The 19,405-nt window shown below is 49.5% G+C and overlaps 1 protein-coding gene across 6 annotated transcripts in view; it reads left to right on the top strand.

Annotated features, from left to right (window-relative positions):
• The first annotated feature begins 18,320 nt into the window (after positions 1 to 18,320).
• The window catches only part of SPIRE1 (spire type actin nucleation factor 1), a 230,589-nt gene continuing 229,504 nt past the window's right edge, over positions 18,321 to 19,405 (top strand). For 2 of the 6 annotated variants that reach the window (XM_077270159.1, XM_077270156.1), the window contains exon 1: positions 18,326 to 18,791. In XM_077270159.1, coding sequence (XP_077126274.1) covers positions 18,512 to 18,791 — 280 coding nt within the window. In that variant the 5' untranslated portion in view covers positions 18,326 to 18,511. Of the gene's footprint in view, positions 18,792 to 19,405 lie in introns of all 6 variants that reach the window. The other 4 variants (XM_077270155.1, XM_077270158.1, XM_077270157.1 and 1 more) reach the window with 4 other exon arrangements.

Here is a 19,405-nt window from a genome sequence, read left to right on the forward strand (position 1 = left end):
CCCAGCCACCCCAGAAAAGGCACATCTGGAAGATGCGCCTATTCTGGCACTTGGCCACTCTCTTCCCACTCCCGTGTAGCGGGGGGATATGGGGTAATGAAGGGTTAATGTCACCTTGCTATTGTAAGGTGACATTAAGCCAGATTAATAATGGAGAGGTGTCAATTATGTCACCTATCCATTATTAATCCAATTGTATGAAAGGGTTAAAAAACACACACACACGTTATTAAAAAGTATTTTAATGAAATAAACAAACAGGTTGTTTTAGTATTTTATTGCTCTCTCAATCCATCCGGAAGACCCTCGCTTGGCAAAATAATAAACCAACAATATACATAACTTCTGATGAACTGTCAGGTCCCACGAAGTAAATCCATCTGAAGGGGTTAAATCATTTTACAGCCAGGAGCTGCGCTAAAGCACTGCTCGTGGCTGTAAAAACCCCGGGTGCTGAAAGGAAAGCTGGGTGATCTGTACTTACATTGAGTTGCGGTGAGGCGCCCTCTGGTGGATGTTCTCATGAACTGCAGCCTTGGAAAAGTTCCCACGCTCGAGTTCATATGAGTTCATCCACCAGAGGGCGCCTCACCGCAACTCAATGTAAGTACAGATCACCCAGCTTTCCTTTCAGCACCCGGGGTTTTTACAGCCACGAGCAGTGCTTTAGCGCTGCTCCAGGCTGTAATATGATTTAACCCCTTCAGATGGATTTACTTCGTGGGACCTGACAGTTCATCCGAAGGTATGTATATTGTTGGTTTATTATTTTGCCAAGCGAGGGTCTTCCGGATGGATTGAGAGAGCAATAAAATACTAAAACAACCTGTTTGTTTATTTCATTAAAATACTTTTTAATAATGTGTGTGTGTGTTTTTTAACCCGGGAGTGGGAAGAGAGTGGCCAAGTGCCAGAATAGGCGCATCTTCCAGATGTGCCTTTTCTGGGGTGGCTGGGGGCAGATGTTTGTAGCCAGGGGGGCCAATAACCATGGACCCTCTCTAGGCTATTAATATCTGCCCTCAGTCACTGGCTTTACCACTCTGGCGGAGAAAATTGCGCGGGAGCCCACGCCAATTTTTTCTGCGATTTAACCCTTTATTTTAGCAGCTACAGCACCCAAATTTTGCACATACACACTACTAACATTAGTAGTGTGGAATATGCAAAAAAAAGGGGATATGAGATGGTTTACTGTATGTAAACCATGTCTCATATCATGTCGGGTTTGTGAAGGAGAAATGAGAAGCCGGCAATTGATTTACCGGCTTTTCACATATATCGCGCTGAATTAAATATAAATGCAGAATATATATATATGTGTCTCAATGACATATATATATATATATATATATATATATATATATATATATATATATATACTGTATATATGTTTTACCGAACATTTGAGCACATAAATCCATTAGATGTCGGTTTTGCAAGCCTGCGGGAAAATATCGCAGTATGGATGCCATACGGATTACATACGGAGGATGCCATGCGCAAAATACGCTGACACACCCTGCCTACGGATGACATACGGACCACTATTTTGGGAACATTTCTCCGTATTACGGCTGTAAAAAACGGACCGTATTGTCTTACGCTGAGTGTGACGCCGGCCTTAAGGCACCACAAATTGCCACAGGTCCTCTCACCTATGCAATTCTAAGGAAATCCTGAAAATACGAACTGCTGATTGGCCCTGAGGAATGGAGTCTTGTAAACATCACCTTAGTGCAGACCTGGGCTGAGACAGCCAAGGGGCTGAAAACTGTGGCCCACAGTTCGCACCGTGCCAGCCCGCTCAATGTCTCTGCTGTCTATATCCACGCTGACTGCATTGGTGGGGGAGGGGCCTCTGACCACTTCCTCCACCAATCAGCGCATGAAACAGCTGACGCGGTGATGTCTTTTCATTGCGTCAGCTGTGTACTGGGGCGAGTCAGCGCACCAGAGACACTGAGACAGGAACAGCAGCAGAGCGCCTGGTGAACAGGACCGATGTGAGTGTGTGGTGTTTTTTTTTTTTTTTTTTTACTTATTTATGTATATGGGATGTTTGGCTGCACATGGGGAGGCTATCGGGGTCTTACTGTGGACATGAGGAAATTATGGAGATCTTACTGTTGACAAAGGGAGGCTATGGGGGTCTTATTGTGGACATGGGGAGGCTATGGGGGTCTTATTGTGGACATGGGGAGGCTATGGGGGTCTTACTGTGGACATGGGGAGGCTATGGGGGTCTTACTGTGGACATGGGGTGGCTATAGGGCTTTTACTGTGGACATGGTGAGGCTATCGAGGTCTTACTGTGGACATGGTGAGGCTATGGGGGTCTTACTGTGGACATGAGGAGACTATTGGTGTCTTACTGTGGACATGGGGAGGCTATGGGGGTCTTACTGTGGACATGAGGAGACTATTGGTGTCTTACTGTGGACATGGGGAGGCTATGGGGGTCTTACTGTGGACATGAGGAGACTATTGGTGTCTTACTGTGGACATGGTGAGGCTATGGGGGTCTTACTGTGGACATAGGGAGGCTATAGGGCTTTTATTGTGGACATGGTGAGGCTATGGGGGTCTTACGTGAGGAGACTATTGGTGTCTTAGGCTGCCGTCACACTAGCAGTATTTGGTCAGTATTTTCCATCAGTATTTGTAAGCCAAAACCAGGAGTGGAACAAATAGAGGAAAAGTATAATAGAAGCATATGCACCACTTCTGTATTTATCACCCACTCCTGGTTTTGGCTTACAAATACTGATGTAAAATACTGACCAAATACTGATCGTGTGATGGCAGCCTTACTGTGGACATGGGGAGGCTATGGGGGTCTTACTGTTGTGACAGGGTCACTAGCGCTGTACATGAGGGGAGATATGTGTCGCAAAGGTTGCTTATCTGTGTTATGTGAAAGCCATAAGTGTTTTCTCCAGCATGATATGTCCTGAGAGCAATACATTCGCTATATGGGCCTGGCTTTCATGGTAGGTAGGTCAGAGAAGGGTGGGACGCCTACTCACCATATCTCCACCTCCAGCGTGTAGCTGAAGGGAGTTAAAGGGAACCTGTCACCCCCCCCCCCCCCCAGGCCTTTTTAACTAAAAGAGTCATCTTGTGCAGCACTAATGCTGCATTCTGACAAGGTGGCTCTTTTAGTTCTGGGTGCTGTAACTGCTGAAATAATCCGTTTTGTAATTAGTCCTAAATACCTTTTCTTCAGTACTGGAGGCAGGCCTTTCCCCCCCTGCTTCAGACGCCGCACGGCCGTCACTCAAATCTTCTTGGCGCCGGGCGCCGCCTCCTCAGCGCTGTTTTGAAATGAGCCGGTGCCTGCGCTCTTTTCTCCTGCCTTGGGCAGGCGCAGTGAGCGCTGCCCGTCCTCTGTCCTCATATGCAGTCTACTGACTGCGCCTGTGCGGCCGCCCTGCCTGTGATTCCCAGCCCCGCAGTGTCTTCTGATTTATTCTCACTGCGGGGCTGGGATTCACAGGCAGGGCGGTCGCACAGGCGCAGTCAGCTGGACTGCATATGAGGACAGACGGGCAGCGCTCACTGCGCCTGCTCAAGGCAGGAGAAAAGAGCGCAGGCGCCGGCTCATTTCAAAACAGCGCTGAGGAGGAGGTGGCACCAAGAGGATTTGAGTGACGGCTGTGTGGCGTCTGCAGCAGGGGGGGAAAGGCCTGCATCCAGGACTGAAGAAAAGGTATTTAGGACAAATTACAAAACTGATTATTTCGGCAGTTACAGCACCCAGAACTAAAAGAGCCACCTTGTCAGAATGCAGCATTACTGCTGCACAAGGTGGCTCTTTTAGTTAAAAAACGCCTGGGGGGGGGGTGACAGGTTCCCTTTAAATGTCCAGCTAGTTTTCTCTTTCTGTTTATGTTGTGTGGAGGAGAGGAAGCCTCCATACTAAAGCTCCTGATAGGGCTGCCATGGTTTTAGTAAGCCAAAACCAGGAGTGGGTGATAAATACAGAAGTGGTGACGTGTTTCTATTATACTTTTCGTCTTCTGGTTTTGGCTTACAATCACTGAGGTAAAAAACTGACCAAACACTCAATGTGTGAATGTGGCCCCAAAACGCTATAAAATACCTAAATAAATAAAAGCAGGAGCTCATCCTCTCTGAGTCTGGTGTATTGGCTGCAGCGTTACTGTCACGGTGACAGTGAACATCAGTGGTGCAGCTGACGCGCCCACAGGGCAGTGGGGTACTCGGTCAGGGGCGGACCTACCGCCGGTTCAACCGGTGCAGCCGCACCGGGGCCCGGAGGTGGAGGGGGGTCCTTGCAGGCAGGGACATACAGGGGCCCGGCTTTGTGCTGCTGCAGTAGATCGGTGCACGGGTGCAGGCCTCGCACTGTATTAGCAGTGTACAAGTGCCGGCCGGCATCCTCCTATTGCAGACACAGCAGGAGCCTGTGTGTCTGCTGATCTGACGTCACCTGCGCGCCGGAGAGGAGAGATGAAGTTAGTAGAAAGCCATGGGGTCCCGGGCAGGAGGTATGTGACGGGCTTCATCTCACTCCTGCTTTCTGTAGAGGATCTCTCTGTACTGTGAGATTTATTGCACCACCTTAAGTTTACATACAGATAAGGTCTCGGCTCCAGCGTCACCCGATCTGCATGTAAGCTGAAGCTGCAGCAATAAGTCACACAGTGATCCTCACCCTGCACTGTGTGACCCTGAGCCCGGCTCCAGGACATCCCACATTATATATCAGATATATATTTGTACTATGTGCACATATATAGTGTTATGTGCACTGAGCACTGACCAGGCTGCAGGAACTCACATTATAATATAGTATATTATAATGGTCAGTGCTCAGTGTATATAACACTATATATGTGCACATAGTACAGTGCACAGTATATACAGTATGGAGCCTCATGTGCAGTCATTATACAGTATGGAGCATCATGTGCGGTCATTATACAGTATGGAGCATTATGTGCGGTCATTATACAGTATGGAGCATTATCTGCGGTCATTATACAGTATTGACCATCATGTGTGGCCATTATACAGTATGGAGCACTGTGTGGCCATATTTTTTTATTTATAATTATTCTTTATGAAAGTGTGATCAGCAGTGCTAAATGGGTGTGGTTGGGACGTGGATATGGGTGTGACTAGTTATGAATGGGTGTGGCCAGAGGCGTGGCCTAAAATTTGCCGCGGCGCACGTTGCGCGCCGCAAGCTTGGTCCCTCTTTCCCATCTTCAAAAGTTGGGAGGTATGATGCTGGGCAGGGAGGGGGGCCCAGACACATTTCTTGCACAGGGGCCCAAAGCTGTCAGTGTCCGCCACTGTACTCGGTACTGGGTCCGGTCGCAAAGGGAGATGTCACGGTGGCTGCGACCCAGTCCGTGGCCCTGGGCATCAACGTTAAAGGGGTTAATGTTCAAAGTTTGTTGTGACACCACCTGTGGAGTTCGGTCAGTAGTAGGGCCGACGCTGCATTAAAGGGGTCCCCTGGGGGATGTTGCGGCAGCCCAGATGTTACACTTCCCACTGGTGAAGCGGGGTCCCCAGGGGTCCTATGGTGTGTGACGTAGATGGTGTAGCTGATGAATAAATGGAGGAGACAAGTGATAAGTCTTTACCTGGTTTACTTGTGGGTGACAGGCCACAGTCCAGGGTACCAGGCACGGTTGATGGTGGTCCGGCCGGCTCAGAGGCAAGTGGGAGTTCTCCTGTACCAGTAGAGGTCCGTGAGCCTTTCCGACTAGCGCCTTTCTAAGTGAGATCCCTGCTGCCTGAAGCTTCCTACAGGGTCCTCCAGTTTCCCCCTGTCCTGAGACAGGTACCTGCACGACGAGCAGCTTGAACCGTTTTACAGGGACTCTCAGATGCCCTGGGCTCCTCAGGTGCTGCTGCGTCTCAGGCGTGGTACGTTCAGGTGACGTTTAGTGTAGTGCCCTCCGGTTCTGCTCCGTGTCCTGGAGTCCACGAAACCCTCGGGCTCCCGGATTCTGCACTAAGACTCTGAGGCTGCCCTGCCACAGTTCCCCTCTGAGCTCTCTCTCTTTCTGGTGCTCCTTCCCTTCCGGCAACTCCACATACAACCCTTCAGGTTGTTGCTCCTTTCCAGAGGCTGCAGCTCCTCAATGGCTGCCAGGCCTCTCACGTCTGCTTCAGATGTCCTTTCACTTCTGTCTCTCCCTCCAACTAAGGCTAGTTTCACGCTAGCATTTATCCAGGCTGCGCACTTCCTCCGTGAAGCCCTGCCCACTGCCGCGCCTCTTCGTTCAGCTCCGCCTACTGCTGCATGCGGCGTGCGCACCCTATCTTTAACATTGGGTACGCAGGCCATGCCGCTGTATGTGGATGCGGCTGCATGCGTCGTTTTGACGGTGCGGCATCTGCACGAAAATGCAACATGTTGCATTCGGCGCAGGTCGTCGCACCGTCAAAATGAATCCGCATACAGCGGCATGGCCTGCTTAGGCTGGTTTCACACTTGCGTTTTGATCTGCAGCGTTTTAAAAAAAAAACGCAGGTGGTAAAAAAACGCATGTTAACGCGGCAAAACGCCACGTTTTTTTAGACGCATGCGTTTTTGCATGCAGAAAAAAACCCGCGATGTTTTGCCTCGTTTACATGTGTTTTTTCCTGCGTTTGCGTTTTTTAAATGCATGCTGAGAAGTGTGTGACAGCTGCCAATCATCAAAGTCAACTAGAAAACCCACTATAAACAGAAATAGCTAGGGTTAGGGTTAGGATCCCTAGTAACCCTAGGGATCCTAACCCTAACCCTAACCCTAGGGATCCTAACCCTAACCCTAAGGGTTAGGATCCTAACCCTAACCCTAAGGGTTAGGGTCCCTAGGGTTAGGGTTATGGTTAGGATCCCTAGTAACCCTAGGGATCCTAACCCTAACCCTAGGGATCCTAACCCTAACCCTAGGGATCCTAACCCTAACCCTAGGGATCCTAACCCTAACCCTAAGGGTTAGGGTTAGGATCCCTAGGGTTAGGGTTAGGGTTAGGATCCCTAGGGTTGACTGCAACTGGTCATTTAGGGCCTTTGGATTAATACTCTTCATTCTGTAAATCCATTTTGCTTCCTTCTGAAGAATATGTCTGTCCCAATCATCACCTCTCACTGATGGTATAACCACCTCTATCACAGAAAAACTACAACAGTTTAAATCCCCCCCATGCACATTCCTCATATGGTTAGAGATTGGAGTATCCCTTCCATTCAGAATGTCCCCGATGTGATCCCCCATTCTTCTACGCAGCTCCCGTTTGGTTTTACCCACATAATCCATGGGGCAGCTGCATTGGAAGAGATAAACAACACCCTCAGTTTTACAGTTGGCAAAATGTCTCATTTCATACACCTTATTTGTAGCAGAACTTACAAAAGTACTGCCCCTAGAGACGTACTTACAGAATTTACATTTACCACAGTTAAAGGTGCCATTTTGTCGTCTCTCCAACCATATGGGGGATTTTTTCGGGGGACAAAAAGCACTATGTACCAATTGGTCTCAAATCGACCTCCCCCTCCTATATGTGATAGATGGAACATCGGGGATTACGTCATTCAAATCCGGGTCCATCTTCAAAATGCCCCAATATTTTTTAATAGTCTCTCTGACCTTATGTGCCTGATTATCAAATGTGCCTATGATTCTAAGATCATTACTCTCCTCCTCCTTAGTTCTCTTCATAAGCAATGAGGATCTTTCCTTCGCTCTGGAGTCCTTAAAGGCCTCATTCAGAGAACCCTCAGGGGATATCCTCTATCCACAAATTTGTCTCTCAGATCCTTCGCCTGATTAAAGAAGGTGGAATTAGTAGAGCAATTTCTCCTTGTCCGTAGGTACTGACCCTTTGAAATACCTCTTTTTAGGCTTTTTGGGTGATGACTCTCCCAACGCAACAAATTATTTGTTGCTGTTGGTTTATAGAAGGTTTCAGTAACTATACCACCCATATCACTTCATGAGATTCTCAAATCAAGGAAATTGATGAATTCATATCTGAACTCATAAGTTAATCTCAGATCAATTTCATTGTTGTTCAGTTCCTCCACAAACCGTACGAATGATGCCATACCTCCTGACCAGAGTATTAGTACGTCATCTATATATCTGCCCCAGAATAATATCTGGGGCTTCCACCAGCAGGCTTCATCCTCACCAAACACCAGCTGGTCCTCCCACCAGCCCAGGAACAAGTTTGCATACGTGGGGGCACAAGGGCTCCCCATCGCTGTGCCCTTGAGCTGGTGGAAAAAATTGGTACATAGTGCTTTTTGTCCCCCGAAAAAATCCCCCACATGGTTGGAGAGACGACAAAATGGCACCTTTAAGTGTGGTAAATGTAAATTCTGTAAGTACGTCTCTAGGGGCAGTACTTTTGTAAGTTCTGCTACAAATAAGGTGTATGAAATGAGACATTTTGCCAACTGTAAAACTGAGGGTGTTGTTTATCTCTTCCAATGCAGCTGCCCCATGGATTATGTGGGTAAAACCAAACGGGAGCTGCGTAGAAGAATGGGGGATCACATCGGGGACATTCTGAATGGAAGGGATACTCCAATCTCTAACCATGTGAGGAATGTGCATGGGGGGGATTTAAACTGTTGTAGTTTTTCTGTGATAGAGGTGGTTATACCATCAGTGAGAGGTGATGATTGGGACAGACATATTCTTCAGAAGGAAGCAAAATGGATTTACAGAATGAAGAGTATTAAACCAAAGGGCCTAAATGACCAGTTGCAGTTTGGTTGTTTTGTTTAACGTTGCTCTAGTTTCTCTAAAAATCCCGGATGGGAGCTAATATACCCGTTGACCCATTGGTCCGGAATAGGAGGTGGTCATTATCTATAATTATGCTATTATATAATTTTTTATTTAATTTAGTAACTATCACGACCTAAAGGAGGATGAGTGGATATCTGGTTAGTAAGTGGTTAATAGGTTTACTTGGTAAGGTACCATAAAGGTTTGTGTTGTGAATTAGACTTTTTTGGCTCCCTCTAGTGGTTACTAGTGATATGACTCTGGGATTTCCTTCCCTCTGTTTGCACCCAGCTGGGTCGTTACTTCAGGGGTGTTGCTCAGTGGCGTAGGAAGGGGGGTGCGGGGGGGCGGTCCGCCCCGGGCGGCACAATGCGGCGGTGAGTCAGTGGCGTATCTAGGGGGGCGCAGCCGGCAGGGGGGCGCAGTCGGGCCGCCTAAAGCGGCGGTCCGCAGTGTCTCCCCCGGCGGCTGCATTCTGTCACCCCCCGCACTGGGAGTCAGCTGTTCTCTGTGCCGACTGTCAAGCTGACAGCCGGCACAGAGAAGCTGCGGCGCGCCGGCTCCTAGTGTTCAATTGTACTCGTATCTGTGATGCGAGTACAATTGAAGCTCTGACTGCCGGGTCAGAGCGACGCCAGCAGCGTGATCAGGTCATGTGATCACGCTGCTGACGTCACTCACCTGCGCGGCAGAGCAGGAGATGCAGATCGACCAGGAGACACAGAGCGGTGGAAAGTGCTCCAGTGGAGCTGAAGACACCGAAGGTGCAGGGGGGGATTTACTGTGAGTGGGCATGGGGGCATATAATATTGTGGGGGGATTTACTGTGAGTGGGGATGGGGGGCATATAATATTGTGGGGGGATTTACTGTGAGTGGGGATGGGGGCATATATTGTGGGGGGGATTTCATGTGAGTGGGGATAGTGGGATATATTATTGGATTGGGGATATTTAATATGAGTGGAGATGGGGGGATTTATTGTGGGGGGAAATTTAATGTGAGTGGAGATGGGGTATTTATTGTGTGTGGGGGGAGATTTGTCATGGGGATGGGGGGATTTCATGTGTGGGGGAGATCTGAGGACACAAAATGAAGAGCAAAGGGGGAGATGGGGGGGCATATATGAGGAAACAGTATGGGGGATGGGTGCAGACAGCTTGGGGTCAAACGGGGGAATGTATGCGGACACAGTATGAGTAGCGATGTGAAAAACGTATGTGGACAGAGTACGGGGAGTGAGGGTGTTGGGATGTGTGCATGCGTAGCATGGGGGACAGTGTAAGGGCACAGCCAGGAGGGGACAGTATACAAAGGAGGGGGAGTGTGATGAGAGAGTACATAAATACTGGGCCCTATAGGGGGGACACAGTGTGAGAGGTCAGTGTGAAGAGGGGTCCGGTATAGAAAGGGGAGGTCAGTGTGAAGAGCAAGTACCATAAGACAGACAGTGTGGGGGTCATATTTTATGCAGACAATATAGTGAGGGGAAATTTTTTATTCAGGAGCATTATAATGACACTTGTATCTTTAAGGGCGTCATGTGGAGATTTTCTGCAAAAGAGCGGAGAAGATGGAAGTCTGCAGAGACAGCTGTGGATGAGAAAACTCAACATGGGGAGAACGGCTCCAGAGGAGACGTCATCTATCAGGTACCTGGATGTAAATGTTATTTGTGATACTAACTCTCATGTTTTTATTTATGTTAGGAGCATTAAAGGGGATGTCCAGGTTTGTGATGAGTCTGCAGTCATTCTTTGTGACTGCAGACTTCTGAATTCTCACAGTGCGCCCTGCACACTGTCAGGATTCTCTGGTGCTGGCGATTTACATACATGCGGTCACGTGCTGACTAGACATGTGTGGCCTCACTCTATGAAAATGAACTGAGTGAGGCCGGGCACGTCTAGTCGGAATGTGGTCAGAAGTATACAAATCACATGCTTGTGCTGACATGACTGTCCACCGGCAAGGGAGAATCCTAAAAGTGTGCAGTGCATGCGTTGTGAGAATTCAGAAGCGTGCGATGTCAGGATTCAGCTCCGCAGGTTCCAGTCGTCGACACATGGAAACTTCACTCATATGCGATTTTCATACTCATGGTCCTGTGACAACGAGCTTCTCTTCTGCTTCTCTCAGTTTTTCACTGAACATTGGGAGCTTAAGGGAGAGGAGCTCGTCGGTACATGACTAAGTGTGAAAATCGCATACGTTCTGGGGGGGGCGCCAAACTCGGGAACAGCCCCGGGCGGCAAAAGCTCTAGCTACGCCCCTGGTGTTGCTATATAACCTCCTGGAACCTTAGTCCAGTGCCTGGCATCGGTGTTATCAGACACATTCTGTTTGCTCATGTTTGCTGGTCCTGGTTCGTGCTAAATTAAGCTAAGTCTTGCTTCTTTGTTTTTTGGGTTATTTGTTTTCTATCATTTTTGTCCAGCTTGTACTAAATGTGATTCCTGACCTTGCTGGAAGCTCTAGGGGGCTGGTGTTCTTCCCCCGGGCCGTTAGACGGTTCGGGGGTTCTTGAATTTCCAATGTGGATATTTTTGATAGGATTTTTTGCTGACCATATAAGTTATCTTTCTATATTCTGCTATTAGCTAGTGGGCCTCTCTTTGCTAAATTCCTAGCTCATTCTTATGTTTGTCTTTTCCTCTTACCTCACCGTTATTATTTGTGGGGGGCTTCTATCCAACCTTTTGGGGTATTTCCTCTGGAGGCAAGAAAGGTCTTTCTTTTCCCTTCTAGGGGTAGTTAGCTCTCCGGCTGGCGCGAGACGTCTAGGATCAACGTAGGAACGTTCCCCGGCTGCTGGTATTTGTGGTGCTAGGATTAGTTATATGGTCAGCCCAGTTACCACTGCCCTATGAGCTGGTTTTCTGTATTTACTGACTTAGCATTATTCCTGAGACCCTCTGCCATTGGGGTCATAACAGGTTTGCTTATATGTTGACTCATTGCTTATATGAAAGGGCTCTGGATACTGCGCCTGCGCATTAGCGCTTTGGTTTGTGTATTGGGGGCGTGTTGCCCCATATGGGTCTCTAATAGCACATACAGCGTCCCACTTTTTAGCCGAATGTGCGCGTGCGCGGACGAATCGCTACTGCGCATGCGCTAGCTTGAAGCGCACTAGCGTTTCACTTCTGAATCTCACGCAGGCGCATAGTAGAAGAGATTCTTATATATTACCTGGGTGTGCGCGTGCGCGATTGAATCTTTATTGCGCATGCGATAATTGGAACGCATTTGCGTTCCACCTTGGAATCGGCGCACAATGGATGACCCGGAAGTTCTATAGCAGCGTGGGTCAGCGGCCACATGAGAATACAAGAGGTACGGGAAACGCACTTACTACAAGGCTGACACAGTCCGGCAGACGTTGGATGGACATTGTTCCCCACTGCGCTTGAGGGTGGATTACCCTGGTGAATCATCCCCTGATAGCATACAGATAAGTTTCTATACACCATAAAAAAGTTCGTCAGGCGGCACAGTCTTAGCTGAGGCTATTTCAGCCGGTACCCCCCTGTGCGGGTGCTGGACAATGGCTATGTCAGCCTAACCGAACCGGACTCCGGGTGCTCCTCCAGAATGCAATGACTATTGATATAATCCAAAAACAAAAGAATCGAGGGCACTCACCAGTCTTCAGAATTCAGTCTTTTATTGGAAACTTATTCAGATAAAATTCATGGCCGGGATTGCCGGAGCCGAAGCTCGTGTGAGCAGGGGAGAAAGGGGACGACGGCCGTTTCGCGCTGTGATTGTGCTTCTACGGGTGAATTCTGAAGACTGGTGAGTGCCCTCGATTCTTTTGTTTTTGGATTAGATAAGTTTCTATGTTTTACTATAATATGAGTATGTCTCCTGATGAACCTACATAGGGGAAACGCGTCGAGCTGAACATACTTGTTTATATGAATTACTTATATATATTCGTCTATGAGAGCTTTAGTTGAACATATTTGTTTATAACTGAATACTTTGGGCTAAAAGAGCGGTTACTGAGCATTTTTTGTGTATTTGTATTGCACTATTTTCTGCACTTTACCTTGATGTTTTTGCACCTTTGTTACAATTTATAGGGTGTATTAGGGACAGTCGACTGGAGCGGGGGCGCCAACTGCGCAGGAATATAGGGTGCCAACCCCCGCAGATAGGCTGTTTGGTTCTAGGTTCAGGGCAGGGATATAGGCTATTTAGCCGCAGAATAGGCCGGAATTAATGTGCATTTTGTGAAGTGTTAATGATGGAGACACTGTCTGCACAAGCCTTCTTTTTTAGTATATATACCCCAATGTGGCATTAGATTAAATATACCATTTTTGTGCAATATATTATATGTATATTATATTGCACTGTCTTGCTCAGCTTATCAAATTATCTGTTTGTAGTGTATGGACTGCTGCATGTTGTTTTGACTATCTTCTGCACGATAGGGCCTATCAGGGACAGGTAGGGCTAGCCTACGCGGAGCAGGGGCACCATTGCGAAGGATTTTTTAGGGTGCCAACCTCTGCTGCAAGGTAGGGAATAGATAGCAAGCCCTCTAGGGAAATAGAGCACCCCGTATCTTTGTCTGCAGCCATACATGTTTTTAGGTTGTGTATGTTGTTTTGATTTTTATCGATATTAAGTAAATGTTAAGTTTTATTGTGTTATTTACTGTATTGTAAAAAATAGTGTCTTTTGCCGGTGAACAATTTAAAGTAGGACGCTTGTATCCAGGGCCGGACTGGGACTAAAATTCAGCCCTGGCATTTGAAGTCACACAGGCCCACTTGTCACATGGTGACTGTATAATATCTTTGTACACTTGTAGGCTACAAGAAGTGAGGGGAGTGTAACACAACTATATAACATATAATCACAGCTGTATCCAGCATTACAGCTCAGCCCCCATAGACTGTAATACAGCACAGCCCCCATAGACTGTAATACAGCACAGCCCCCATAGACTGTAATACAGCACAGCCCCCATAGAATGTAATACAGCACAGCCCCCATAGAATGTAATGCAGCACAGCCCCCATAGAATGTAATGCAGCCAGCCCCATAGAATGTAATACAGAACAGCCCCATAGAATTTAATGCAGCACAGTCCCCATAGAATGTAATCCAGCACAGCCCCCATAGAATGTAATGCAGCCAGCCCCATAGAATTTAATGCAGCACAGCCCCATAGAATGTAATACAGCACTGCCCCATAGAATATAATGCAGCACAGCCCCATAGAATGTAATACAGCACAGCCCCATAGAATATAATGCAGCACAGCCCCATAGAATATAATGCAGCACAGCCCCATAGAATATAATGCAGCACAGCCCCATAGAATATAATGCAGCACAGCCACCATACAATGTAATGCAGCCAGCCCCATAGAATATAATGCAGCACAGGCCCATGGAATGGAATGCAGCCAGCCCCCATAGAATGTAATGCAGGCAGCCACCATACAATATAATGCAGCACAGCCCCCATAGAATGTAATGCAGCCAGCCCCATAGAATATAATGCAGCACAGGCCCATGGAATGGAATGCAGCCAGCCCCATAGAATATAATGCAGCACAGGCCCATGGAATGGAATGCAGCCAGCCCCATAGAATATAATGCAGCACAGGCCCATGGAATGGAATGCAGCCAGCCCCCATAGAATGTAATGCAGGCAGCCACCATACAATATAATGCAGCACAGCCCCCATAGAATGTAATGCAGGCAGCCCCCATAGAATGTAATGCAGCACAGCCCCATAGAATGTAATGCAGCACAGCCCCATAGAATGTAATGCAGCACAGCCCCATAGAATATAATGCAGCACAGGCCCATGGAATGGAATGCAGCCAGCCCCATAGAATATAATGCAGCACAGGCCCATGGAATGGAATGCAGCCAGCCCCATAGAATATAATGCAGCACAGGCCCATGGAAAGGAATGCAGCCAGCCCCCATAGAATGTAATGCAGGCAGCCACCATACAATATAATGCAGCACAGCCCCCATAGAATGTAATGCAGGCAGGCAGCCCCCATAGGATATAATGCATGCAGGCAGCCCCCACAGAATGTAATGCATGCAGGCAGGCCCCATAGAATGTAATGCAGACAGGCAGCCCCCACAGAATGTAATGCAGGCAGGCAGCCCCCACAGAATGTAATGCAGGCAGGCAGCCCCCATAGAATGTAATGCAGGCAGGCAGCCCCCACAGAATGTAATGCATGCAGGCAGCCCCCATAGAATGTAATGCAGGCAGGCAGTCCCCACAGAATGTAATACAGGCAGGCAGCCCCCACAGAATGTAATGCAGGCAGGCAGCCCCAACAGAATGTAATGCAGACAGGCAGCCCCCACAGAATGTAATGCATGCAGGCAGCCCCCATAGAATGTAATGCAGGCAGCCCCCACAGAATGTAATGCAGGCAGGCAGCCCCCACAGAATGTAATGCAGGCAGGCAGCCCCCATAGAATGTAATGCAGGCAGGCAGCCCCCACAGAATGTAATGCATGCAGGCAGCCCCCATAGAATGTAATGCATGCAGGCAGCCCCCATAGAATGTAATGCAGGCAGGCAGCCCCCATAGAATGTAATGCAGGCAGGCAGTCCCCACAGAATGTAATGCATGCAGGCAGCCCCCACAGAATGTAATGCATGCAGGTAGCCCCCATAGAATGTAATGCAGGCAGGCAGCCCCCACAGAATGTAATGCAGGCAGGCAGCCCCCACAGAATGTAATGCATGCAGGTAGCCCCCATAGAATGTAATGCAGGCAGGCAGCCCCCACAGAATGTAATGCAGGCAGGCAGCCCCCACAGAATGTAATGCATGCAGGCAGGCAGGCAGCCCCCCCCAGCTCCACAATCCAGTCATCAATCATTGATAAAAAAAACAAACACTCTACTCACCTCTCTCCTCGTGCCCCGCGCTGCTCCGGTCTCAGCAGTCGCAGTCTGCCCGCCCGGTCACACAGCAGGTGCGCGATGATATGACGTCATCGCGCACCCGCAGTGTCAGCGGCAGGCAGAGCGGGGAATGATGGGAGAGGGGGCGTCAGCGGACGCTCTCTCCTCCATCATTGCATTCAACTGTACCGGTGTCTATGACGCCGGTATAGTTGAATGCGGGGCCGGGAGTGTGCCGCGACAGCGTGGGGAGTGTGCCGACAGCGGCACACTCGAGCGGCCCACTACTGCCATCGGCCCTTCTGGCATTTGCCAGAACTGCCCGATGGCCAGTCCGGCCCTGCTTGTATCTAATTATTCTGTGAAATATTCTTTAGGGTTAGGATCCCTAGTAACCCTAGGGTTAGGGTTAGGGTTTTCTTGTTTTTTTCTTGTGTTTTCTTGTGTTTTTCTATAAAAACGCATGCGTTTACATAGACAGCAATACATTTTTTTGCCGCGAATAAACGCATGCGTTTTTTTGTGGCAAAAAAATGCCGCTAGAAATTACTACAGGTTGCATTTCTGCAACTAAACGCACGCATCAAAAAACGCATGCGTTGCCGAAAACGCGTCAAAACGTATGCTAAAAAACGCATGCGTTTTTAATGTTAAGTATAGAAAAAAAAGCATGCGTTTTTTAGCACTAAAACGCTGCAGATCAAAACGCAAGTGTGAAACCAGCCCTACCCAATGTTAAAGGGAACCTGTCACCACGTTTTTGGAAGATGGGATAAAAATAGCGTTAAATAGGGGCAGAGGTGGGCATTACATTAGTGTGTTTGTTATGCGTTTATTACCCACCTAAGTTGCCGAAATACCTTTGCAAAGTCTCCGTTTTCGCCTGTCAATCAGGCTGGTCTGGTCAAAAGGGCGTCTTGTCTTCCCCCAGATTTTGCGTAGTTTTCCGTTGGTGGCGTAGTGGTGTGCGCATGCCCAAAGTCCTGAATCCTCTGCCAGGGGATTTAAAAGAGCGCGCTGTTCGTTTTCATTGGTGATCGGTGGGCGCGGCCATCTTCCTTTGGCCGCGCGTGCGCAGAAGCGGCGCTCTGCTGGCCGCGGCTTCAGGAAAATGGCCGCGGGATGCCGCGCGTGCGCAGATGGATATCGCGGCGGCCATTTTCCTGAAGCCGCGGCCAGCAGAGCGCCGCTTCTGCGCACGCGCGGCCAAAGGAAGATGGCCGCGCCCACCGATCACCAATGAAAACGAACAGCGCGCTCTTTTAAATCCCCTGGCAGAGGATTCGGGACCTTGGGCATGCGCACACCACTACGCCACCAACGGAAAACTACGCAAAATCTGGGGGAAGACAAGACGCCCTTTTGACCAGACCAGCCTGATTGACAGGCGAAAACGGAGACTTTGCAAAGGTATTTCGGCAACTTAGGTGGGTAATAAACGCATAACAAACACACTAATGTAATGCCCACCTCTGCCCCTATTTAACGCTATTTTTATCCCATCTTCCAAAAACGTGGTGACAGGTTCCCTTTAAAGATAGGGTGCGCATGCAGCCGTAGGCGGAGCTGAACGAAGAGGTGCAGCAGTGGGCAGGGCTTCACGGAGGAAGTCTGCAGCCTGGAAAAACGCTAGTGTGAAACTAGCCTTACCTATTCTGCTTGGTCTCCCAGGACAAGTGATGTGTCGTTCGCGAACGAGCTGACACAAAGAGCCGGCTCCCTGCTGTGAACGATGGGAGCCGGCACGCCAGTGAGAGCCACTAAAATTCCTGAATGGCTCTCACTGGGCGTAAAATCCCGGACTTCGGGAGGCGTAACTCCGCCCACCTGAGCAAAAGCCCGCCCACTCTTCAATTTAATTGGCTCTAAGAAGTGGGCTGAGTTTCTGAGGTAGGTGGGCGGAGCTTCGGACGCCTGAATAGATATTCAATAGGGATCCATTTAGGATCCAGAAAGAGCCGGCTCTTTTTGGTGAGCGGAGCCATGAGAGCCGGATCACCAAAAAGAGGCGGACTGCCCATCACTACCCAGGACCCAGTAACTAGCTCCTCCTCCAAGTCAGGATCTTTATACAGGGAAGCTCCCCTGAATCCGGGTATTGAGCGCCCCCTCCTGGCCTGGATTCAGAATGTGTTGCATGTGTGTGCCCACCCTGGTGAAGAGAAATCATTGCCTCTGAGCATGACATTACCCTCCCCGAACGAAAAGCAACATCACTGCAGCAACCGGCCATCTGGGGTGCTGCACAGCCAATCTCTGAGCTCAGCTGTTAGGCTACATGTCCACACTCCGGAATGGCAGCGTTTTAGACACAGCTCACCTGCGCTGCGTTCTACGATACATGCACAGTGGGTGGGCGTTATAGACCTCCCATGCCCACTGTGCTTCTAGTTGACGCTGTGTTTCTCACCCACGGTGCGGGTTTACGGCCACATCAATTTCTGTAGCTTATATTAGGTATTTTATAGTGTTTAGGCTCCTCTTTCCAGAATGTATAAATCCCTTTCTCACCAATCAGATCACTGCTCCCATTACCAAACCTGCTTAGAAAATTTGTAAGCTGAACTGTGATTGGCCGTTACAGGCTATGCTGTCAGAGCCGCTCAGCAGCCGGGGACACAAGTGACTACAGCACGGAGCCTCCTCCTTCGTGACACGCGGTGACTGTGGGCGGGCCCGGACGGTGGCGTCACGGAGCGGGGGGTTCCAGGCTGTGCTGGGCAGGCGGGCGGTGATGTGGATGCTGCCGCAATCCCCGCACTGGAGACGCGGGAGGATGTCTGTCCGGCAGCCCGGGACGTGCCGCTCTGCGCTGTGACCACGGAGCTGGGAATGGCTGAATCTGTGGCGGCTGCACCGAGCCCGGGCAGTGGAAGCGGCGGAGCGGGGACCGGGAGCATTGCGGCAGGGGACGGGGAGGACCGGGAGTCGCTGTCCCTGGAGGAGATCCTGGAATTATACAACCAGCCCATTAATGAGGAGCAGGCATGGGCAGTGTGCTACCAGTGCTGCGCCGCGCTGCGGGCGGGGAGTGCGGAGCGGCCGAAGATCAGGGGAGCCGCGGAGATCCGCATCCGAAAGGACGGCGCGGTGCGTGTGAGCTGCGGGCCAGGTACGTGCGCCCATTCCGGGCCGAGCCTCCGGGGCTGGGACTGTGTGCTGCCCCATCACTGCGGTCGGTCCCTAGTTACCTGTCTGCCCACATTGGCTCCCTATTCATCCCTCCCAGTCACACCCCCCTCCCCAGCCAGTAGCCATTTCTTTAACAAAGCCCCTAAAACATTTAGGGTTTCTTTGTCCTCCGGGACGCAGGGGGTTAACCCCAGCCCAACAATGACATGTCCGACCCAACATGCCAGCGCTACCCCGTGATGTCTGATCAGCTGTGACATTTCCTGGTGTCTGACACATAAGTCATCACTGATAGCTGATGGATAGGCCCATGGCCAGAAATGTGCAGTCATGTGACTCACTGGGGATAGTGGGGGCTCTGTGGATGGGGGAGGGGCAGTGGGGGGCTCTATGGGATGGGGGATAATGGGGGGCTCTGTAAGATAGGTGATAGTATGAGATCTATGGAATGGAGAGATAGTGGGAGATCTATGGGATGGGGGATAGTGGGTGCTCTGTGGGATGAGTGATAGTGGGAGATCTATGGGATGGGGGATAGTGGGAGATCTATGGTATGGGGGATAGTGGGGGGACGCTGTAAGATGGGTGATAGTG

The sequence above is a fragment of the Ranitomeya variabilis genome, chromosome 6, assembly GCF_051348905.1.
Source record: "Ranitomeya variabilis isolate aRanVar5 chromosome 6, aRanVar5.hap1, whole genome shotgun sequence".
Classification (NCBI taxonomy): domain Eukaryota; kingdom Metazoa; phylum Chordata; class Amphibia; order Anura; family Dendrobatidae; genus Ranitomeya; species Ranitomeya variabilis.